We start from the raw sequence: 25,857 nt of genomic DNA, 5'->3' as shown, positions 1-25,857 counted from the left end.
TTTAAGTTTATTCCTCTGATTCTTCATTAACGAGGTTGGGGATCAGAGCAATTCCTGATATTTTTCTTAACACTGTAGATTTATATGAAGGTGTTAATAAGAAAACTGCATTTAGTATCTGCATTGTGATGTTGTTCCATCTAAAAAGTTAGCAGGAAAAAACAAATGTATACTTAACATTAAGGTTCAGTCTGTGGTAGGAACATATTGTACGACAGGATAACTCCAACTTTCCTTGACTATAATGGCAATGAGCTTCAGGATTAAGACTATAATGGCAATGAGCTTCAGGATTAAGACGCTTCTGAATTACCAAGGAATGCTCTATAAAGCTAACCACTTTCACCTTTGAAAATGCCAGTCATAGTTGCTGGTGAAACTTCAAGATATCCAATAAATTTAGATTATGGTTCTTAATCTGGAAGCTCATAACCATGAAAGTCTCCATCAACATACAATACAGTATATTTTCCTGAAATCTTTGTCCTGGGCACAAAAGGATTACTGTCAGACAGATTGCAATGTAATTATATTAGAGAACATTCATTTTATAAGGTCTCCGATGAATATGTCTCCCACTTACCCATATAGACAAGATACAGCAGCTCTTTCCTCTACAACAGGGCTGTCAAACTCCTGACCTGTGGGCCAGATATGCTGGCCACATCCACGCCCGGTTTAGCAAAGGGAAAAAAAGTCCCAATGTGTCACGTGACACTGCCGTAACAATGTGTTTTTGACAACCCTGCTCTACAACATTGAACCAGATAGCCTATATTTATTCCAGATTTGAGTAATGGGCAGGAAAGTACATATTAACTACAAAACATATCCCTTGAGATGAAGGAATGGGAAGAAGAAACTTCCTTGGGCATACCTAGCAAGTTCTTTTCAGCCCCACCCTCTTCATGGTAGGGAAAACTTACTTGTCTGGAGACAAAAAGAGAGAAAGGGAAGGTGATATATGAAAGAAAGCATCATTTAAATAATTTATCTAGAAGAGATAAAAAAGAAGATATCTGAAAGAGAAAGAAAGATATGCTGTTAAAAAAATGTAAGCAAGATGAAAACTGGAACCAACCAAATGGTTTTGGTAAACTAGTTTTTAGAAGAAAGCTTGTGCAGGAGAACTATGGTAGAAGCAAAGCTAGATTTCTCTGGAACCAGAGGTGAAGGAAGGTATAACTTGAAGTCAGGAAAACATTAAAAGAGTAGAGCAAATGTCTGCTTGTGTAAGAACCTCTGTGGATAATGTGTGAAAAGAGCTCAACTAAGTGCTCCTGGGCTCCTGAGTAGGAGTGCTAAACAGACTGAAATCCATAAGAATCAGTGATTACTCAGGGTATACTAGCAGAAGTGAGTTGAGAGAATCCTCTCAAAATAGAAGTTCTAGATCAAGATGTCAATTTTGCTAGATTTCAGCAGTTTTTCTTAATGAATGAATATTAAAATGCCTTTTATCCATACCTGCAGTAGTATTACAGTTGACTGGGTATAATGCTTAGTCTATCACATATTCTTACTAATAACTTTTCTTTATCAGGAGAGTGAAAAATCAGAAGAGAAAGGTGAAGCAATGCCTCATTTTGTTTTTCAAGTTGTCATCTAAGAAATTGATTTAAAAGGTAAACAGAATCTATCTACCTACTTACCTATCATCAGAACTCATCAAATTTGCAGATGACACTAAACTGGCAGGAATAGCCAACACCCCAGAAGATAGTCTCAAAATCCATCTGGATCTCAGCAGACTTGAACATTGGGTCGTATCTAACAAAATAAAATTCAATGTAGAGAAAAGTAAGGCTTCATACTTAGGCACGAAAAACCTAATGTATAACTACAAATTAGGTGAAACCTGACTAAATAGCAGTAACTGTGAGAGTGCTAATGGGCAATCACTTAAATATGAGCCAGCAGTGTGTGGCAGCAGTCAAAAGAAGCTAATGCAATACTCTGTTGCATTAATAGAGTGATATAATCAAGATCACATGCAGTATTAGTACCACTTTATAAAGCCTTAGTATTCACACTTAGAATACTGCATTCAGTGTTGGTCACCATATTATAAAAAAATATGTTGAGACTCTGGAAAGAGTGGAGGAAAGAGCAACAAAGATGATTAAGGGGATGGAGGCTAAAACATAGGAACAACAGTTGCAGGAATTGGGTGTGTCTAGTTCACTGAAAAGAAGGGCTAGGGGTAACATGAAAACTGTTCTAATATTTGTGGGGCTGCCACAAAGAAAAGATAGTCAACCTAATCTAAAGCACCAGAAGGAAAGACAATAAACGATAGATAGAAACTAATCAAGGAGAGAAGCAACCTAGAACTAAGGTTCCTAACAGTGAGAATAATTAACCAATGAAATGGCTTGCATTCAGAATTTATGGGTGCCTTATAACTTTTAAGAAGAGACTGGACGGCCACAAGTCTGGAATGTTACCTGTTGCTATTGCATTCTTTTAACATAATCTTTGAATTTGTTAGGTAAATTGTTTGGAAAATTTGTATCATTGCTTTATCATGAAAATACAATAAATACGAAGCATCTTAGAATTTTCAAAAATATTTGAAATACTGAATATAAATTTATTTATGAAACAGTCATGAGTAAGCTAATTAATAAGCAAATTTAAAAAAACAAGTATTTTCTACTTTTTTGTCAAGAGCTGAGGTATATTTGAAAGATGCTATTTCTCACTGAAATTGTATCAATTCTTTAGCCTTGAAATTGAAAAGAAATACTAATTGCTATGGGTTTAACTGTTTCAATTACAATAAAGTATTTTAAGATATTTGGGAAAGATGCCTAAATTAATTAAATGCTTAAAAATTCTTAATTCGGTTTTGTTTAAAATGCCATTTTTGTAGAGCAAGAGTTGCGAGGATTTCCCAGAATTTAATAATCTTCTAACATAAGAACTGTAATATTTTTCATTCTGTTTCTTGAATTCTTGAAAATGATGTCATGAGCAATTGACTTGAAAATGATCGACAATCTGCCTTTTCACAAATAATGCCACATGTCATGTTATGTACTTTACAGTTGAAACAGGATATGTTTTGTCATATATTATTTGCCTATCAGGAAAAGTACTTTCAACTAAGTTAAGATAGAAAAAACATAAATTATGTGATTTATTCATATGAATTAAATGCTTAATCACAGTAAATATACGAGTTATATTTTCAGACTACCGATGGGAACTGAATTTCTTATAACAGAATATAAAAATTATCCAGCAGATTATGAAGTAGACCAGTTTCTCTCAGATTACTGTATGTTCATGCCAGTATATGTTAATAATAAAGAAATATTGGCACATATTGTGTTCATATTTCTGTGCAGATAAAAATTACTAAAGTCAATAACAAATGTCCTATTGCATTAAATAGGTAAACACCTCATTCCTTGCAAATTTAAGTGGTTATAATATTATTAATTTTTTTACCTTTTCTATGCCTATTGTTGTTTCTTCATAAAAATAGTCTATATAATATAACAAACATTATTTATTTTATGCATGGTCAGATATGCAAGAAGACAGTCAACCATTTGTTACTTTAATTAGTATCATCTATATAAAACATTTAAACTAGTGGTAGAAATAATATAATCTGTGAGCCTATTGTAAAGTACTCACTTGGAAATATAACACTTACAATAACATAATATTTTAGGTGCAAATGCTGACATATATATTTCCCTCTGTCAAAAACAAAATATTTGATGCCTACTTAATCTTCAACAAAAGTATTCTTTGAAGTTGACTCTCATTTTTCACCAAATCATCTGGTGGATTTAAATATTTTATAAAAATATCCTGATTCCCTAGATTAGTAGATCTAAATTTGCTTGCATTCATGTCTGGTACACATAGCTTGTCGTTCAATTCTCCAAGTAATTTCTTCGTAAGTACAGTGGCATATAGTACATTCATCTGTCTTCACTTCTCGACCTGCCGGAATAACCATGGTCTCAGCAAAGCAATTGGGCCCTAAAACAAAAGAAAAAGAGGTGTTTCATATGACCCTTATTCCATGAGATTGGCTGGCATATATAGATAAGTGAATTGAAATCCCTTCATGTCCAAAACCTCGCTGTGTGGCCTTAAGTAGATCAGGTTTTCTGCTTCACCTATGTTAGAAAGTTGTAAGGATTAATACACTTGTACACTAAAATATTAATGAAATTACTTCTACATATGATTCAGGATGTGGTGTCTTCAAATGCATATTAGTTTTCCATATATTTCCTTTATTGAAAAGATGCAAGCAACAATATGCTAGCTTGCAAGATCATCTCTAGTTTAGAAATCCCTGAATACAATGGTGTGAAAAGTAGGTTTTCACTGACATACTGGTCTAAATACTGACTCAGCTGATAACCTAGTCTATTCTTTATCTTATTAAAAGTATCATATGAATGCTTAACTAACCACAGCAGCATCAGTGATTCATGCCCTTGCTTTTAATGATCAGAGCATATGAAATATTATGATTATGTAAGAGAAGTAAATGGTGGATAACATGAATTAATAAACAGACTTTTTTAAATTAAGCAAAAGGAAAATGATATAAGAAATCTGAAGGTAGTTATGTCTTGTGAATTAATGCTTTCCAGGAAATGGTGATAAATGAGAAATTAAAAATGAATTTTGGGGGAAATTGTGCAAATTTATGTAGACATTTTTACCCAAGAAAAATATGAAAAAGTACAGAAAATGAGATTAAGCAAGAAAGAAAAGAGATAGGAATTGAAGAAAATTTAAAAAAGAGAAATGGAAAGGTTTTTTTAAAAATGACTTTGGATCTTTAGCATAGTTACAAACTTAGTATCATTCCATCCTCTAAGATTACATTATGCTTTCTTTCCATAGTTAATCCTTTTGAATGGCAAATCCAAAAATCATTAAATAATTTCTGTTCACTTTCAGCAAAAAAAGTCCACAAAAGGTTTATGATGTTTTATAAAGGGCATACAGTATTATCTCCGATCAAAATTATTTTCTTATTCTGATATCCTTAGCTTAATGTTAAGATGTTTCCTTAGAAACTGGCTTCTTGTCTTCTTCCTGATAAAGTCCACAGTATATTTCTTAGTACAAATCTTAATTTTTCATTCCTTTGTGTTAATTCTGTATACTTCTACATCCATGTCTTCTCATTCTGGAAAAAAAATAGGGCTTCAACAACACTATCCTTTCTGTCTTCACTAGATTGTTCTATAGCTATTCTCAGTCTCAGGTAAAATCCTTTTTCTTTTAAATCCAGTTATGTCACATTGTTTAAATCTTTTTTCATCTCTTGAATTATTGTTTCTGTCTCATTTATATTGCAGATTCTTCAAATTTATATTTATCTTTTCTTTTATTCTGTATTTGTAAATATTTTCCCTTCTCCCTTCAAATAAAATCAAGTCTCTCTGAATAGATTCAGTCAATGATACTACAGCTGCCACAGTAATGTTGCTGTCAGTAAATGGGCAGTTATATAAATTTTATTGTTAAATAAATATTATTTTCAGATTTGTCCATCATCCTTTGTACGGTTCTCTGAGTCAGATTTGTTCAGTTGACAGTCCTTTCCTTCCTTCTTTTATTTTTTTCCTCAATATTAATCATTTCTTTCCTTAAATTTGTAATCAAAAAAATTAAAGCAACAAAAATGTGAACTTTTTTCTTAACTCTATATCCACTCAGCTCTCCATTACTCTATTGTCACAATTCACTCATCTTCTTAAGAAAATCCACCAATTAGCCCTGTTAAGAAAAATAAATGGTCTACTTTCCTGTGAAGATATTTTTTTAATTAAATTCAAGTCCTTTGAAATAAATAATATTCCAAATATTATGGGTTAAGCCATAATAAACCCATTATAAATTTTATAATTCGCACTTTTAACAAGTTTTTTTTTTAAATTGCTAGTAGTTCGGCAGTTTGAGTCTGACTGGCTCAAGGCTCAGCTTTCCATCCTTCCAAAGTCAGTAAATATGCTGACTCTGTAAACTGCTTAGGGAGGCTGTAAAGCACTGTGAAGCAGTATGTAAGCCCAAGTGCTATTGCTAAGTACTGTCTCTGCTGGATTTTCAGAATACAGAGTAACAAAATTGGAAGGGACATTGCAGTTCTTCTATTCCAATCCCTTACTCAAGTAGGAGATGTTATACCATTCCAGACAATTGACTGTCCAATGTCTTCTTAAAAACCTCCACTTCTAGAGGTAAGCCATTCCATAGGTTAACTGTCTCACTGTCAGGAAATTTCTCTTTACTTTTAGGTTGGTACTCCCTGATAAGTTTCCATCTTTTACTTCTTGTCTTGCCCTCAGGTGCTTTGGAAAATTGGTTGATATCCTCTTCTCTGTTACAGCCACTCAAATATTGAAGAGTGCTATCATGTCAACTTTAATCCTCTTTATTTAACTAGAAGTACCAAGTTCTTGTAACTGTCAAATATTTCAATCTCTGGTCCCCTATTCATTGTTGTTGCTTTTCTCTGCACTTGTTCTAAATTCTCAATATTTTTTTTGTGACCAAAACTGGACACAGTATTCCAAATATGGTCTTACCAGAGCAGTATAAATCAGTAGTAACATTTCCCCTGATCTTCATACTATCCCTGCTTGGTTTTTTTGGCAGCTGCAGTTCACTGTTCACTCAAGCTTAAGTTGCTGTCCACTGGAACTCCCAGATCCCTGTCACAGTTATTGCTGTTGATCTTGTGATAAAGCAAGGAAATATTAAGACCAGATCTTTATCTTCAAAAGATTTTTAAAATATAATATTGAAACCATAATTTTTTCTTTTAGATCTGTTAGATAAAGAAAGAAAAGTTGGAACATATTATTTATGTTCACAGTGTTGATAACCCTGTAGGCACAAAAGTGGAAGGAAATATCAATTTCCACAATGGAAGAATGGATGGAAAATGTGATGGAGGTAGCAAAGATGGCAAAATTGACTGTTTTAATTAAAGAACTTACTCAGTTTTGTTTCTACTTGAGAACCACTTCTGGGACTTCATGTTCGAAAAAGGAAAAAAATGACTTTGATTTAGGCTTTGATTATTAGATTAACTTTGTTGTTATAGAAATGACTTGCATCTAGAATTATAAAGCAAAAAGGCTTTATTTTGTACTCTACTGCACTGAAAAAGGCCATGTCACTGATTTTTTTCTTTTATATCATCACTTTCTCACCCACCTTTGTTTTTTTCCCCCTTTCTGCTGTTTGTTTCTATTTGAATATTATATTATAATAAATTTTAATGAAAAGGGGGGAAGACAGGCTCTATCTGAGGCTGGGGGCTCGAAATGTCTTTCTTGACTTTTCTACAATATTTGAAGTTTGCCCATAGATTTTCTAGAATCTGTTGGTTTCCTTGTGAGAAGCAGCACACACACAAACTCTTGGCTTCTCCCTGTATGGAGTCACACATTCACCAGTCTTCACCTCAGATTTTTGTCCATTCTTTGAAGACATGTTAGCTCACAATTTTCCCCATCCAGAATTCCCAATATAACTCTTAAGGTCAGGTGCAACACACAAGGGTTTCTTACAAAGCCAGTTACAAGTGCAAAATGACGAAACGGATGCATTCTGGCCACTCTGTTTTTTAAGTTTTATATCAGTGGCATGATGAAATGTATAAATGATTCAAATGTTCATCCCTGCTGCTTTATGGAGATGCTGCTGCAGTGCCATGGGCAGGGTGTTGGACTAGAAGGCTTCCAAAGCCCCTTCCGGTCCTAAGATTCTGTGGTTCTTCCCAGAACATCATTAGGCCTTAAAAAAAACTTCAACTTTGCAGCAATAATCCATTGCCGATAAACTATAAAAAAAGACTATGAAATTTTCCAAGAGGATGATACTCTGCTCATAGAATATTAATGGTCACAAGGCAGACTTCAAGCATTTAGGAATAGCAATGCATGCCACTGGTTTAAGGAAAGCTCACTACAGGTATGCCATTGTCACTGGACATAATCTCCCAATGCTATTCCATTTTTTCCACTTCAAGAGAAGATGTGGCATCCCAGCCATGTGTAAGACTTTATTTCATGCTAAGACATTAGCCCCACTCTTCTTTGGGTCCTCCAGTTTCTTTTACTGCTTAGGAATGAATATCCCACTGTGTCACAAATGCTTGTGCCTGGAAACAGGCTTGATAAAAGTTGAGGCAAAAGTGTGACATGCTTCCGTACATTTTTGGCAAAGCTTAACTTTTATCTTCAAGCACCACTGATTCCACGGCAATTTTCAAGCTATCTAGATTAAGGCTGTTTAAACCCTAAGTCTGGGTTTCTTGATATCCTTGGTTCTCAAGAATGGAATGATCAGGTGAAACAAACCCTGAAACACAGTATCAAGGGTTACTGGCATCAGAAAGATCTAGGGAAGGCCTCAACCTTCCTATCATCAGCAAACAATAGATATTCAGTAATACTCATTAAGCAACTACCTCATTAAGCAACTGTTTGCAAATATGACAATAAACGATAGTAAAAAAATAATTTTTCAACTAAAATGTGCGCATATAATTTTCTGTACCTGATAACACATGCCATGAGAGTGAAAGTACTGACATTACTGCACAGGAAATTTTATCTAGTGTCTTCAGTCTCTCATTCACATGGTTTGCTTGGTGACTGTTTTGCCTGAATTAGTTGGAGTTGTGAAACCAGAACTACCTGTATTATCACTGTTGTTGGCTATCTCACAAAGCTAGAAACACCACTCATCAGAAAGCTTTGTCTCTCATCCAGTGCCATGTTCTCTCCTCTGAATGGCAAATAGAGAAAAGGAGCATTGGATAAAACACATTGCCCTTTTGATTCTGGAGACACAGAAATCACAAAACGTACTTTTCTTTTATAAAGACATTTGAACCAGATTCATCCTTCATTTGATCAGCAGATATTCTGATTGCTCAGATCCTGATTACAGATGAACTGCCGTTTATTATAGCACATATGGCTAGATTTTGTGCAGCATCATATAAGACCCACTTGCTCTTGAAAGGCTAAGCTCTTGCTACATAGATATATTTTATGTAATTTGAGATATCAATTTTTATGTAATTCTAGAGATCACATATTTTGGACTTCATTCAGAGTATTTTATAGATGTATTTTAATTTGATTTACTGATTTCTTAGGACAGATTTATAAGAGCTCACAAATCACTCAGACACATTTCTTGTACTGGTCTAATAAACCAATTAACATATTAAAGTACAGATGTTAAATATTGGTTGACACCCAAGAATTAAAGTGGAGAGTGAGATTGTTAAAGATAATGATTAGGTAAAGAAAGGAAATGAGCATATAGACGTTTCTTTTCAGTAATTATGAAGAAATTTGAAGGGGCAAGGAGTTCAGTAAGCCTTATCCCAGAGTTTCTCAACCGTAGGAGCTTAAAAATGTGTGGACTTCAACTCCCAGAATTTCCTAGTGAAGAAAGCTGGCTGGGAAATTCTGGGAGTCGAAGTACATATACCCAAGTTTAAGAAACATTGCCTTTTATTCTATATTTGTCATACCTTCCATTAAAAAAACTGATTTTAATGACATAAAGATGATTTTATTTTATATCATTACCTGAAAAGTAAGAGGATGCATTGATCACAAAAATTAAGAAGGAAATTTGAATCTTCCATTTAATGTGATTGAAAATTAGCAAGCAACTATTGAAATGAAATTTGTAAGATTAAATATCAAGTAAATAGGCTTAGGAGTGTTGTTCCATTAAACTTGAAGTGAACTTTCAGCTACTGAAATATATGAAAAAACATCCAAAGCACCTTGTCTCTACCTCTTCTGAATGGAAAGATTATCATTTTTTAAAAAATTCCTTGTATGTTGAAGATGCTATTTATTATCTATTTCTAAAATATGTTTTTATGTTATGCTATTATATTACTTTGGAGATATCTGATGAATATAATACAAAAGATAAGAATTAAATATAAATTTTATAAAGAAACTTTTGTTTGCTATTTTCAATTGTTTTGTCAATTGTCCTTAATGCACTGACTCCTTTTTATTTGCAGCTGTTTTCAGGCAGCTCAACACAAGACATCTTCTTTGTATTCCTAACCCAATTAGATTCCAAGACAGCTGAAGTACAGTTGAGGTCTATTCTTTTTCAGTGTGATTTGCAGTTAATTTCATTAGCTGATACTTTCTTTCATGTGGTTAAAGAAACCAACATAATAGAAAGTTATTCCATCTAGATCTTCTTTTTTGTCCTTTCCATTTAATTGTCATTGGATTATGATCTGCCCAAGTACTTGTTTCAATATTTATTTCTTGAATATTAGTTATTAATTCTGTTGACATCCATATCATATCTATTCTGGACCATGATAAGTGTCTATTTGAATAGAAGGTGTATTGTTTAGTTTTAGCATTTCTTTCTCTCCATGTATCTTAAATTTATTTCATCTACCATTTTAAAAAAAGATTTAGGGAGAGTCTTTCTGTTTTGCTTTATTGTTTTCTGTGCTGTATGGTCCAATTTATTGTCTACAATTCCATTAAAATCTCCCATCATAACTATATTAGCATAGTCCAGTTCAATTATTTTCATATGTAATTTTTTGTAGAATTCTTCTTGTTTGTCATTCGGAGCATAGATTGCAATCATGAGTGTTTTTGTATTATTGTCCATTATTTCCACCATTAGTATTCTTCCGTCATCATCGGTATAAATCAATTTTGCTGGGATAGTCTCTTTAATATATAAAACCACTCCTCTTTTCTTACATTGTGTAAAGGAAATAAATATTTTCCCTAGTTTTGGCTGTATCAACAATTGTTCATATTGTTTTTTAATATGTACTTCTTGTAGACAAATTATATCAAATTTTAATTTCTCTAATTTATGAAAGGTTTTCCTTCTTTTAACGGCTGAGTTAAGTCCATTTATATTAATTGTAATCAGTTTTTTCTCTTCCATGGTTATATTTTGTAGTTAGATTTAGCAGCTCTTGTAGATCTTGATTCACGTTGTTCTTTGGCTTCCACCTTTCCACCTACTGCACCTTCTAGATGGACGTTAAATAATACTATTTTAAAGGAAAAAGACTTTACACAGTGGATGCAGAAAGAATTGGCTTTTTTCTTTAGAGAAGAAAAAGAAAGAAGATACATCAATTCAGAATGTATAGGATACAGTGAAGGCATATGTTAGAGGGTTGATAATAGACTATACAAGGAAAAGAAATACTATGAAAAGATTAGCCTCTAAGGCCTTAGAGGATGAGTATAAAAGACTTGAAAAAGAGCTACAGAAAATGCCACAGAAAAAGGACATCAAGCTAAAAATGGATATAGTTAAACATAAAATGGGTCAAATAGAAAAAGAAGAATTAGCACAGAAAATTAGAGGTGTTAAACAGAACTACTTTGAAGACACAAGCACACCAGATGGAGAAAGAATCAAGGAATTATTGCAATTAACAGATGACCAAGGCCAAGTTTGCTATGGTAGTAAAGAGAAGAAGGAAATCATTCGAGACTTCTATGGGAAACTATACATGCAAGAGAATATTGATGAGGAAAGAGTTAAACAGTACTTACAGAATGCTAATTTACCTCAGATACCTAAAGAGATTGAAACAATGTTAGAAAGCAATATAACGATGATGGAGTTAACTGAAGCACTCAAGAAGCAAAATAATGGAAAGGCACCAGGCCCAGATGGACTTCCAGCAGAATTTTACAAAACATTACAAGAATTGTTGAATCTTCCATTGCTTGAAGTTATGTTAAAGAAGAAGATACCTAAATCATGGTCAGAAGCTTATATTACACTTATTACAAAAGAGGAGGCTGATCCATTACAAATTAAGAACTATAGACCTATATCTTGACTAAATGCAGATTATAAAATCTTTGCTTCAATATTGGCAGAAAGACTTAAAAAATATCTAAATAATTTTATTCATCCTGATCAAAATGGATTTCTGCCAGAGACAAATTAAAGATAATATGAGAGTAATCTTGGACACCTTGGAATACTACGAGGCACATCCTGAAAAACAAATGGCTCTGATATTTCTAGATGCACAGAAGGCATTTGATAATGTGAATTGGCGATTCATGTTATTACTGCTGGAACAGATGGGCTTTGCTAGAAAATTTATTTAAGCAATAGAAGTTAATTATTTGAAGAGTTGGAAAGTGAATATCTGAATCTGTGAAATCAAATAAAATTGAGCTGGTTGAATTTGAAGGGAGAATGGAAAAAAGGTTTTGAAAGAGGAGAGAAGATGAAAGAAGAATCTATAGGACATTTTACAAAAGAACTTCAACAAATCACTGATAAACTGGATATTTTAGAAAGCTAAAAAAATAACAATATAAAATAACCTATTTGGAAGGGATATCTTCTAGGCTAATCCCCTGGCTCAAGCAGAAGAGCCTATACCTGTGATGGCGAACCTATGGCACGCATACTGGAAGTGGCATGCAGAGCTATTTCTCCGGGCATGCCAGCTGTCACCCGTTGCTCCTCTGGGTTCTGGCACATGCATGCACAAAGACCAGGTGCTCTTCGCGCGTGCAGGAGTGCCAGAAACCGGAAGAGCAGCTTTCTGCTGCACACATGAATCTGAACTTCTGGTTTCCAGGACATGCGTGCCGGCTAGTTGGTCTTTGCACGTTGGGGAGTTGTTCTTCTGATTTCTGGTGGTTCCTTGCGCGCGCATGCACCCATTTCATTACTCAGTGCAGAAAAGCTTCGCCAACACTGGCCTATACCATTTCAGACAAATATCCAGTGTCTACTTAAAATCCTCCAGTGATGGAACATCCACAACTTTTGACAGCTATCTGTTCCTTAATTAATTGTTCTAATTCAGGGGTGTCAAACTTACCTTCGACCACGATATACTTTTAAGGTCAACTGTAGGGTTAGGGGCGAGCTAACACAGGTCTGCATTGGTTTGGCTCCTTTCTCCAAGACTGGTCCCAATTAGTGTTGATACGGAATGAAAGATCCACTCCCCTCTCCCCAGTTGCTCTGTGCAGCTGTTGCAGGGCTTGGTACTCTCTTTGCTCCTGTTTAAACATCTACATGAAGCTGCAGGTTTAGATCCAGTTACTATGGGTTGAGATATCATTAGTATCTTGATGTTACTCAACTTTATTTATGTATTTATTTTTATTTATTTGGTTTGTCGATTGCTTACAAGATAATAGGTACATGTAAAAACATAGTAATGAACACATGGATACATATAAGAAAATAAAAAAAAAAAGAAACAATTGGACAGGGACGGTAGGCACGTTGGTGCGCTTATGCATGCCCCCTACAGACCTCTTAGGAAAGGGGGTGAGGTCAACAGTAGACAGTCTAAGGTTAAAGTTTTTGGGGTTTGGGAAAGAAACCACAGAGTCAGGTAGAGTATTCCGGATACTGACCATTCTGTTGCTGAAGTCGTGTTTCCTGCAATCAAGTTTGGTGCAATTAACCTTGAGTTTGTATCTATTGTTTGCTCTTGTATTGTTATGGTTGAAGTTGAAGTATTCATTGACAGGTAGGACATTGCAATCTAGGTCTAGAATTTCGAGTCTGGTGGCATAAGGTATTCTGCAATGAGTAGAGGAGTGGAGAACTCTTCTTGTGAAATATTTCTGGACTTTCTCAATTGTGTTAATATCAGATACGTAATATGGGTTGATATTGAGCTGTATTCGAATATTGGGCTAGCAAATGTTTTGTATACTATGATATGTATTAGTTAGTAGTGTAATATTACCAGAGAAAAAGCTACGTAAGATTAGGTTAACAACTCTTAACACCTTTTTGGCTATGTAGTTACAGTGGGCTCTAGCACTTAGATCATTAGAGATGAGTACTCCAAGATCCTTGACAGAGTTTGGATCATCAACAAGGTCTTGACTATTCAGCCTGTATTTTATTTTCTGACTGTTTTTGCCAATATGCAAGACAAAGCATTTATTTGTTGAGATTTGAAGTTGCCATTTGTTTGACCATTCTGATACATAGTCAAGGTCTTTTTGAAGGGTAGCAGTATTGTCTGGGGTGTTGAATAGCTTTACATCATCAATGAAGAGAACGCAGTTGCTTTTGATATGATCACAGAGGTCATTTATGTAGAGTATGAAAAGAGTTGGTCCGAGAACACTGCCTTGGGGGACACCACTATTGACAGGTACAGAATTTGATAGGACACTCCCAATTTTGGCCATTTGTTGTCTGTTTGACAGGAATGCTTCTATCCAGTTATGCAGGTGTCCAGAGATACCATAAGATTTTAGTTTTAGGAGTAGTTTGTCATGTACCACTGAATCAAAGGCTTTACAGAAGTCTATGTAGATTGCGTCTATTGCTTTGCCCTGATCGACTTGTGTAGTCCATATGTTTTTGCAGTGTAAGAGTTGCAGATTACATAATAGTTTTTTTTCCTGAAACCAAATTGTTTATTAGAGAGTAGCTTGTTTGTTTCTAAGTGGAGGATGATGGATTGGTTAATAACTGATTCCATGATTTTACCAGTGACGCAGCATAAAGAGATTGGTCTGTAATTTTCAACTAGGCTGGGGTCTCCCTTTTTGAAGATGGGGATGACCATGGCATGTGACCATAGTTTTGGCAAGGGGCTGGTTCTGAAAGATTTTTCAAAGATTATGCTTAGAGGTTCGACTATGGCAGTGGATAGCTTTTTTAAAAAGTAGGCACATATTCCATCCGGTCCAATAGATAGAGATGGTTTTAGATTGCGTAGTGCTTTTTCAACATTGTCTTCTGTAAAATTGATATGTATTAGATCTTTGTAGTTGTCTGAGGTTCAACTAGGAAATACTGGGCATGATCCATTGCTGTTCACAAATTCTGAGCCAAAGAATGTGTTAAAGAGGTTGGCTTTAATGGTGTCATCATTGCAGTCTTTACCATTAGGTCTTTTCAGGGGTGGGATGGACCTTGAGTCTTTTAGTTTGTTGTTTACAAAATTGTAGAAAGCGCAGGTGGAATTGGTGTGTAGAAGGTTTTCCTCTTGTTTAATGTGATAATTGGTGCATTCAGTCTTTATCTGGTGGCATACATTTTTGTATCCGCTTTTGAAGTTGGCAACGTGATCAGATTTGTTTTTCCGCCAAAGTGATTTTTTTTTTGGATTGAAGCTTCCTTATTGTTATGGGTAATTTTTTTTTTATGGTTTTGGGAATTGTTATTGGTACATATAGTTTGATGACTCTTTTGACTTCAAGTAAAAATATGTTGTATACAGCAGGGGTCCCCAACCACCGGGCCACGGACCGGTACCGGTCCGTGGAATATTTCCTACCGGGCTGCTGGTTTGCTGGGCGCCACCATCTTGTTTGACAAGAAAGTGCTTCCGGGCGAGCTTTTCCGGTTGGTAAGCAGCGTTTGGGTCCTGAAGGAATCCTTGCGCCTTAGTTTCATCAAAGAGGGGGGGGGGCTTTGAACGAAACTAAGGTGCGAGGATTCTTTCAGCACCCAAGACAAGGTGAGCCAAGCGACCGTCCCAAAGCCGTCCCGAAGCGAAGCCCATCGACAAAGGTACAAAGGAGGAGTTGAAGGTGGCGGGGAGAAGCGGGGACGGCTGGCTGGCCGGTCGCTCGGCTCGCCTTGCCTTGTCATGCATGCTGATGCTGGTACGGGCCGCGGAACATTTTGTGATGCCGGTACCGGGCCGCGGCACAAAAAAGGTTGGGGGCCACTGTTCTACAGTATTGCACCCAGTGAATAGAAATTGCCAATCAAGGGATGAGAGATCGTTGTTTATAAGATCATAGTTGCATTTTTTGAAGTTATAATTGGGGATTCCGTCGTTGTGATGATTTGTGTGGACGTATGTTGAGACAAAAGTCAATCATGTTGTGGTCACTGTTGGAAAAGGGTTCTTTAATTTGTATTCCGTAAATTGAATTCAAACTATTGCAGAAGATGAGATCGAGGCAGTTGTTAAGTCTAGTGTTGTTGGTTACTAATTGTTCTAGTCCCAGATTTGTTACTGCATTGTAGAAGGTTGCATGTGTGGGTTCAGTTGTACATTTGTTAAGGGTCCAATTAATATGAGGTAGATTGAAGTCACCAAGAAAGATAAAAGCATGTGGGCAAGATGCTGCCATGTTAGTAGTGTATTTAGCTTGTTTGCATGTTCAATGTCATAATCAGGGGCTCTCTAACATAGTAAGAACTGAAATGTGATATTTAAGGACAGTTCACAGATGATGGTCTCAGGAATAGCAAGCTCCTGGATAACTTGGATGTTTTTTAGATGTAGGGACTTTTAATAGAAGATAGCAACACAATCTTGGGGGCAGGACTTAATTTCACTGCATGCATACAAAGCAATGCTGGGCCTTCCTATTGGGGGGGCATATTGTTGGAGAAAGACGGTATATAAGGATAATACATATGGCATGATTATGGTTTCCAAACTGAAAGAATCCAATTATAGTGACTATTTATTTGTATAGTTAAATTACCTCTAAAATTAAGTAAAAAATAAGATTTAGCTGACAATAAGGAAATAAAAATATTGTGTCAGGGTTCCGACAGATGCCCTAATTAATTCATGAATCTCAAGCCAAGCTTCAAAAGAAATCCAGTTATTTATTAGGAGCTTCATGCCAGAAGGGGCAGGTGGAGCCAACTCTGACCTCAGTGAATTCATGCTTTGCCTCTGACCCTGTTTCCCCTCCCCTCAATATGTGTCATCAGTCACATTCAAAAACGAAGCAATTTTGAGGGTTGTAAAAGTCCCTCCCTCTAGCCACTTTGTGTTCCCATGGAGACGGCCTTGGAGATTTGGGTGGAATGTGCCCTGTTTTGACTGAGATATCAGCTCCTTAAGGCAGCAGAGAAGTTCACTTTCCCATCCCCCTTTCCTATGGCAACTCGAGAACAGTTCAGGCATGCTTTGCAAGTTGACATTGACATTCTGCTCCCCTCACTTTCTGAAGGCGACTTGTACAAAGCAAAAACAATTTGAATACAGATATAGATTTTAGGGTTGTGATTCTCCTCCTCCAGGCTTGTTTGGACTGTCTGCATGGAATTTAGCTATGAGGCATTCAGCTTGGATGTTTCTACTCTTTACCCAAGATGCCTCTGATAAGGGATAACCCTTCCACTTGATTAAATAGTGGAGGTGTCTCCTGTCCACCCCAAGTTAAGGATTTGTTGCACCTCATAATGGGTTTGCCCCCGTGTGACCATTGGGTCCAGGGGCTTGTGGGGTAGTGGTCTCAGGGTTGACCTGACCATGGGCTTTAAGAGGTTGCTATGGAATAATGAGTGTATCTTAGCTATCAGGGCAATTTTAATTGCACCATCACCAGGCTGATAATCTTCACTACATGGAGAATGGCCCCATGAACTTGGGTTCCAGTTTCTTACTGAGGAGTTTTAACCTCAAGCATTTTGTAGAAAGGTAGACTTTCCCCCCCAGCTGGAATGGTCATTGTGGGGCTTGGTGTTTGTTTGCCTGTTTCTTATAGGTCTGCACAGCCCTAGCTAGTGCCTTCTTGACATTTTTCCATACTGCTTTTAGCGTCAACAGCCAGTCTGTCAAGCTAATTGAGGAGGAGGGATCCCTTGGGTATTCTGGCATTGGGACAAAGTCCAAGCCACTCACTATTTTGAATAGATATAGCCCCATACTACTATGAACAGGATTATTGTACGTGACCTTGGCGAAAGGCAAGAGGTCTTCCCAATCGGACTGCTGATGGTTCACATAACACCTCTACTGTAGCTTGTTCAAACGTTCCACCCACCCCCATTGGTAGCCTATATGAAAAGCTGAGCTAAGGCCCTGGGATAGCCTAATAGACCACTGGAACTCTCTCCAGAACTTAGCCGTGAACTGGATTCCTCTGAGATGATTCTTCGTGGTACTCAATGCAGATGGTACTCAGTGCAGGTGCAGATATGTTTCAGGAACAGTTTGGCTAACTGGTGGTCTGAGGGTAGTCTGCTGCAGGATATGAAGTGTGCCTGCTTGGAGAATAAGTCAATCACCACACAGATTACCGTACTCCCCCCGCTCTTTGGCCACTCCACAATAAAATCCATTGCGATTTCCTCCCATGGCCTCATTGGCTCTGCCACCAGTTACAGCAGTCCAGGGGTTTTTCCTGGCCATTTTTTCATAGTGACAGAGATGGTACAGCTTTTCACATAACTGTCCACAGTTCTTTTCATGCCGGGCCATCAAAATTGCCTCTGCACTAAGTGTAAAGTCTTTAGGAACCCAAGTGGCCCGCCGATTTGACATTGTGGCTTTGTTGGAGGATTAAGGTGCATAGGGACTCTAGAACGTAGAGTTTCATCCCCTTCCATACTAGGTCGTCTCTTCTTGTCAAGATGTGCTGGTTGTCACAGAACCAGGGGTCTGCTAACAGTTTGTTTTGAGTTTTGTGGTTAGATCACTTGCGGGTCGGTCTCACTTGCGGTATTGTCATCTGGTGGTCACTTGGGCTGCTGTTTGGTATGGGGGGATGATGGAGTCTACTACCTTCTCCCCTTCACATTTGTACTGGGACATGCGGGAGAGGGCGTCAGCTAGGAAATTCCTTCCCCTGGAGATGTGTTTCAGCATGAAGTTGAATCGGCTGAAATATTGGGTCCTAAAGGCCTCCAGATTTTTATGGTCAATCCAGACTGCAAACAGTTTCTCCCCGCCTTTCAGTAGGTGGGGGCAGGGTAGTAGTGCCCATCTTACCGCAAAAGCTTCTTTTTCCCATGCAGCCCATCATCTCTCTGTGTCCGTGAGTTTACAGGAGATGTAGGCACAGGGCTGTAATTTTCCTTGGCTATTTCTTTGGAGTAGCACTGCTCCCACTGCCACATCGCTGGTGTCTGTTTGGATGATGAAGGGTTGTTCAGGGTCCAGATGCTTCAGCACCAGTTTCTTTGCAAAAAGTCCTTTTAGTGTTTTGAATGCCTTTTGGCAGTTTAGATCCCACTGTAGGGATTGCCCTGGGCGGGGCTTTGCCCCTGGGCTTTCTGTGTTGAGAAGTTCTGTCATGGGTTTAGCAATTCTCATGAAGGAAAGGATGAATTGCCTGTAAAAGTTTGCAAATCCTAGGAAACTTTGTAGTTGTCTGTGGGTGCAAGGGGGTTGCCAGTCTAGGATGGCTTGTACTTTGGCTGGGTCCATCTCTATGCCCTCATTTGAAACTCAATAGCCCAGGTAATCTAGTCATTCATGGTGAAATTCACATTTTGACAGCTTGACGTACAGGTCTGCCACCAGAGGTTTTTCCAGTACCTGGCAGATCAGGGGTATGTGGTCTCAGTGTAAATGAGGATGGCAACTCGAGAGCAGTTCAGGGATGCTTTGCAAGTTGACACTTTGATCAAAATTAGAAAATAAATGTCAGCTGCATTTGAAATAGCTCCAAATGAAAGATAGCTATGAAATGTTTGAAGGGAAATTATGGTGCATTTTAACTACTAAAATGTAAGTATCAAGATGAAAAGTAGTTAAGTGTTCTTTCATATTAAGAAAACCTGACTCTGAAAGACTATGGAAAATGGGTTACATGAAAAAGTGCTAATCATACCTAAATAAACATCTTAATAAATATAGAATTTAAAATTTTACACATTTTTAGAGTTGATATTTTTCCTGAGGAATGACGTTATAAAATAAAATAACTTTATGATATACCTATAATTCCATGATATTTTAAAAAAACTAATTATACCCTATTTATTCACAATAAATAAAGTTTCGTTGACATGTTGTGATTGGACACATATACCAACTATCAAGAAAGAAGCAATCCCTTAAAACAGAATGAAATGTTTGGTCTGGTGGAAGATAACAGAATTCTATCTTTTCTAGACAGCAGTAATATTTACGATACAAAAGCCCTTCTAAGAATGTACAACTTCCAGGGTCTTGGGAATTATGTCAGGCCCTAATGACCCTTTGGAAGCACTTAGCCAGCTGACCTCCACATTCATCCATCTTCCAATTTTCAGTTTCTTGATGGAAAGAAAGGGGAAACCTTTCACTGAATCCTTTTCTCTCCAGCGAAATAAATGAAAACTGCTGTGTATCCATTTCACTGGTAATAAACTTGCAGCAACTTTAAGCATTCTTACCAACAAAAATATCTCACATTTGGAAATTTTGAGCAGAAATGTGAGATTTTTACCTTTTAATAGGGTACATATATCCAAACCAGTTAAATATTTGGCAGGCAAAAATCAATCTGGGAATTTGAGAGTCTGAAAATTCCTTTAGTGGGTGAAACAAGAGTTCAAATAGTGAAAAGATTCATCCTCCAATCATTGTAGTCCTCACTCTGTCTCTCATCTTAGAATTGTATGCCATTATTAACAAATGTACACCATGTTTCCCCATACATAAGTCAGCTCTAAACACATCTGCATTCTTAAAATAAGGGTAATTCTGATGTTTAAACAACTGATTAGATTTTAAACATTTTCACATGTGCAGAATAAGTGAATAGTTTCTGCTATATTTTTATATTTACAGAATAAAAAATGCAAACTGGATGCTATGTAAAATATTGTTTCCTTGCATGTGGCTGTATTTGAAAAACAAACAATAGTAATAAACATCTATAAATATACATTTGGTAGTTTTGATACAAACTTGATTTAGTCTTCTAAATAAGGTATTCTCATGAGAATCCATAGCAACTTTTTTCAAAAACCCACTATGATTTTCTGATTAAAGGCAAGTAATCTATACTTTACTATTTTTAACAGTAAAATTAAAATTTTATATCAAACATAAGTTAGAAGTATCATAATTTGGGTAGAACTTAATGGAACAGTCAAAATTTATTTAATTTACTGCAAGATCATTTTTTTACATTATGTTCTACATTTGTAAGAAAAATGGAAAAATAAGGCATCCTATGTATTATGTATTAAAACAAAAAATAAACCATGATTTAATGTTATAGATTGAGGTATCATTTCAATGTTGTCCTTGGTGTTTCATATGTGCTGTATATGTACATTCCTTTCTAAATAACTAACTCACAAGCAAGCTTTTAAAAATTAATTTCAAAAAATGACTGCAAAGTCATTTTTTCATAGTGAAAATAACTACAGAGAAGAGGATATTCTCAGAAGGTCTAAGTGAAACTATGTATAATTTCACTTTCTCTGTAAAAAAAATATCTCCCATTTCCCACCATATTCTCAGCTAATGTAGTTTTCACAAAATTGATTACTATCTTTCTAACTCTCAGCTGATAAAAGTTCAGTGATGATTACTCCTGGTATATTAAATGCCCATGACAGAGGACAAACTGCAAAAACTAAGATCAACTATACTTAAGAAGAAATGCAAGAAATCATAAAATATCGAAGAGAAGAAGAGAATGTGAGAAAAATATATAGCTATTTAATCTTGTTTCCCCAGTTACCCCAGTTGGCTCAATATACATTGAATAATTTCTTCATTACCAAAAGTTAGTTACACAGTAACTAAGGCTCTTTGTGAGGTTTTAATTTATTCCAGAAATATCCTCCAAATCCTAATCTTGCCAAAGCTTAGTTTAATAGATTCACAATATGAATTATGATCAAGAACGATGCTCTTGTTGTGAACAATTTTTTAAATTACATGTAGCCTGTAATCAGGGGTGGGATTCTACAGGTTCGCATTATTCGCTAGAACCGGTTGTTAACATTCTAAACAGTTCGGAGAACCGGTTGTTAGAAGAAATTAATGGCCTAATCCTATAAGGAAGGCAGGAAGGAAACATTCTGGTGTTGCTTACAGAAACTGCCTCTCCATTAACCCTTATTACATTCTTGGCAGGACTTGACTTCCTGTCTCAGGGACCTCTCTGGAAGTTTTTTCCCCTCCTTTCCTGGTACTTTGCTTGTGTAGAGTGACCATTCAAAGTTACAATGGCACTGAAAAAAGTGATTTATGACCATTTTTCACCCATACGACTGTTGCAGCATCCCCACAGTCACGAGCGGCCAGGCGAGGACATGCGTGCCTCAATGTGAGTGATATTGAGTTGGCCACGCCCAGCCAATAACATGACCACCAAGCCATGCCCACCAACTAAGCCATGCCCAAAGAACCGGTTGTTAGAAATTTTGAATCCCACCCCTGCCTGTAATGCTTTAAAATCCTGAAATAATCAAAAAGTAATAAGTACAATTGTTTAAACATCTTGTTGATTTTAGAGAAACTGCTAGTTTTATGAAGCCATGATTCAGAAATCTGCTGAATTTCTTTTTATTTTATATATTTGGTCAATGACCAGCTGCATGATTGAGTTTTATAATAAATATGAATATTGTATCTATTTTTAAAATAAAACCTACCACTTCTATATACTTTGTGTGTATGTATGTGTATATATACATTCATACACAATCAAACGTATATATGAATAATTTTTCAAAATGACATTTATATATTTTGTTCAGTTTACAAATACTGGAAAATACGTAACAATTTATACTAATTTCTTTTCATGCTGTTGTTGTATAATAGTAATATTCCATAAGAAATATTTTTATATTCATTATTCCTTTCTAGAATTCTAAATAAGGGGTATTCATGCTTTTGAACAGACACTTAACACTGCAGACTGTCAGTGTCAAATATTATGACTCTATCTAGAACTATTCTCCAAATCACTAACTCAAAAAGCATTACTCACTTGACTAAAATATCAGATAAAGTTATTGATAACCTGCAGGGGTGGGATTCAGTTTTTTAAACAACCAGTTCTGTGGGCATGGCTTAGTTGGTGGGTGTGGCTTGTGGACATGTGACTGGATAGGCGTGGCCAACTCGACATCACTCATGTCAAGGGGCGCTTCTCCTCACCTGGCCTCTCATGACAGTGGGGATGCTGCAACAGTCATAAGTGTGAAAAATGGTCATAAGTCACTTTTTTCAGTGCCATTGTAACTTTGAATGGTCACTAAATGAACTGTTGTAAGTCAAGGATTACCTGTACAAAAATACAAAAAGCTTCTTTGCTTGCAAAAAGCTGCCCTAAATACCAATCATTAGATTAAAAATACCTGCAAGTTGCAATTACAAATCAGGCAGGGTAGTCGAGCACCTTGAGGAATGAAAATATTTAAAATGTAGTGATAACTATAAGCAGCCAACTCTTGCTCATAAAGTGAAACCCTTTAGCAGAGAGGTCATTTAAGCTCTCTAGAAAAAGCAGACCCAGGAAAAGCAATCCTTAGATCCATTTGCACCACTTAAAATTACCAGCTGGTTTCACTCATTTCACAAGATATCCTAAGGAAATCACCCAGATTTAAGGAAAGATCACATGCCCCCCAGAAAGGCAGTAAAAAAAAATCAGTGCCAAGCTTGCATCCTGCCTCTTGTAAGTATACCCCAAAAGGACAGTGCCAGATAGTATTAAAGCAGTGAGGAAGACCCCACTCCCCAAATAGAAGAAGGCAAGAAAAAATTCAAACACAATACAAATAATTAAATCACAACAGTAGCTGTTGCTCGTTGAAGCTGAATAGGGAAAATTATCCCATCAATAAACATAGGATTACACTTCACCAAGCACAGAATTAACCTTCACCAAAAACCAGTTTTAGACCGAAACTCAGAAAGAATATGTAAACTCACGTTTGAATGTCAATCCTTCTCGCTAACCAAGAAGCCTTGCTGAATGTCACTCATCTTGGTTCCCTGTCACTAAAAGCTTTGCTTCATTATTCAATTATTTCTTCAAAGTGCTAATTGTCCAGGGAAGTATTTCCTACCAACAGCAGTGTAAAAATCTTAAAACAACCCTTTCCCTTTAAGAAAGCCAAGCCTCACAAGCTCCAGAGACAGGAAGTCTAGGCTGTCTGCCAAGAATGTAATAAGGGTGGAAAAAAACAAACGGAGATTGCTTCTAACTATAGGTTTTCTGAACTGCTTAGAAAGTTAACAATGGGTTCTATAGAACCGGATAGAGGCAGTAGAATCCCACCCCTGCCTTAAGGGTAAAAAGCTTCATATGCACATTGTTCACCTCCCCCCCCAAAAGTTGCTATTTTACAAATCCATTTTAAACAACTACCCATTTCATTATTTCTGATAGCAACCCTTAACAGAATTAGAAAATATAACATCTCTTTCAAAGTTAAAAAATGTTTTTAAAGTGGATATTCCTGGGATCTCTTAAACATTTACTGGAATCTCCAATAAAGACCTTAAAAACAACTTTAAAATGTTAAAATGATAGCAGCAAATCTACAATTAAGCTGATAAATAAAATGAATTTAGGGTGTACTGGACTACCCAGATACATATGTGAAAGGATAGACATCAGATTTTATTTCCAGGAGGTGTAAACTGTTTAGAACTCATTGATTCTTATGATATTGGTCATGTGATTATTTGATTTCTTTTGGGGATAATAGCAATAACACTTAAATTTATACTATATATCCCTTCATAGTGCTTTACCAAGCTCGCTAAGCAGTTTAAGAATCAGCATATTACCTCCAACAATCTGGATCCTCATTTTACCTATCTCGAAAGGATGGAAGGTTGAGTCAAGCTTTGTGCAGTCAAAATCAAACTCCTGGCAGTCAGCAGAATTAGCCTGCAATACTGCATTCTAACCACTGTTCCATCAATATGTTAATGAATAAAGCAGATTTATGGGGAAATCTTTAAATATTAAAGATTTTAACATCACATACTAAAACTTTGGAATTTGTTAATCAAGCATTATAGCTATTGTCAAGTGTGGCAGGGAATAGTTAGAAGAATCGCATTGAAAAATTGGAAATCTGATACTCTAGAAGATATAAAGGAATAGTTCTTGGTCATGTGTGATAATGTTTTGGAAAGGGCAGTATTTTCTAAAGGAAGTAGCAATATGTGTTATAATGGCAGATTTTGTAATATTTTATAATAATATACTATGCATAGAATTATAATGATTTCATTACTAAATGTGACTATTGGATGTATAAAATATAATGTAATTTTGTTTCTTTCTTAGTTTACATTTTTGATTTTTTTTTTTAATTTAATGTTTTGTTAATTGTGTATCCAATAAATAAATAGTCCTATAAATAAAGATTAAGCATTTTTAGTCTTGAGAAAAGAAGACAGGGAGGATATTTTAATACTTCTCAAACATCTGAAAGTACCATGTGAAAGAAGATTAAGATTTATATATTTACTATTTAATGAAAATGACCAGTTAGCAGATCTCTGAATGAGTGGAGATGATGATCTGGGTATGAACAAGAAACAGCAAGAAATAATTCCCATGGAGTATCTCCTGATAAGAAGAAAATGGAAGATTGTCTACTTGTTGCTGGATGTTCCTTCCAAAGAGACTCAACCAATACAAACTCAAGGTAAACCACTCTAAACTCAACTGCAGAAAATACATCTTCAGCAACAGAGTGGTCAACATCTGGAATGCCCTACCTGACTCTGTTGTTACAGCCTCAAACCCTCACACCTTCAACTTCACTGTCTACTGTGGACCTCACCCCATTGCTAAGAGGTCCTTAAAGGGGGTGTGCATAAGTACACCAGTGTGCCTACCATCCCTGCCTTACTGTCCCCATTTATCTATAATTACTTCCTTTGTTCTTGTTTATGTTCATATTTACACTTGTTATCTTGTACATGTTTGACAAATAAATAAATAAAGGGAAGCCATCATCTATTTATTGTGGCACAGCCTATTGGGTTGAGTTTTGCAAACTTCATTTTCTAATAACTTTCAGAAATTATCTAGCTATCTCAAAGTTAATAAACATGTTTAAAAAGACAAGTTTGCAAATCAAAGTACATCTAGTGACTTTACCTTCATTCTAGTACAAAGAAAATTTTAATGATAA

General features: G+C 36.1%; 1 protein-coding gene across 5 annotated transcripts in view; it reads right to left on the bottom strand.

The window, feature by feature from the left end:
• Positions 1-267: 267 nt before the first annotated feature.
• VWC2 (von Willebrand factor C domain containing 2) overlaps positions 268-25,857 on the bottom strand; it is a 62,730-nt gene continuing 37,140 nt past the window's right edge. For 2 of the 5 annotated variants that reach the window (XR_015745932.1, XR_015745933.1), the window contains 2 exons: positions 6,576-6,724; positions 3,945-4,002 (listed from right to left, as the gene is read on the bottom strand). Coding sequence is in view for 2 of the 5 variants with exons in the window: in XM_087947077.1 (XP_087803203.1) it covers positions 3,851-4,002 (152 nt within the window). In the remaining 3 variants the exon portion in view is untranslated. Of the gene's footprint in view, positions 4,003-6,575; positions 6,725-25,857 lie in introns of all 5 variants that reach the window. The other 3 variants (XM_087947077.1, XM_087947076.1, XR_015745931.1) reach the window with 2 other exon arrangements.

Source organism: Notechis scutatus, chromosome Z (genome assembly GCF_049901735.1).
Source record: "Notechis scutatus isolate UNSWTSFEM ecotype Mainland chromosome Z, rNotScu1.2, whole genome shotgun sequence".
NCBI lineage: Eukaryota > Metazoa > Chordata > Lepidosauria > Squamata > Elapidae > Notechis > Notechis scutatus.
This window is presented reverse-complemented; position numbering and strand designations above follow the sequence as displayed.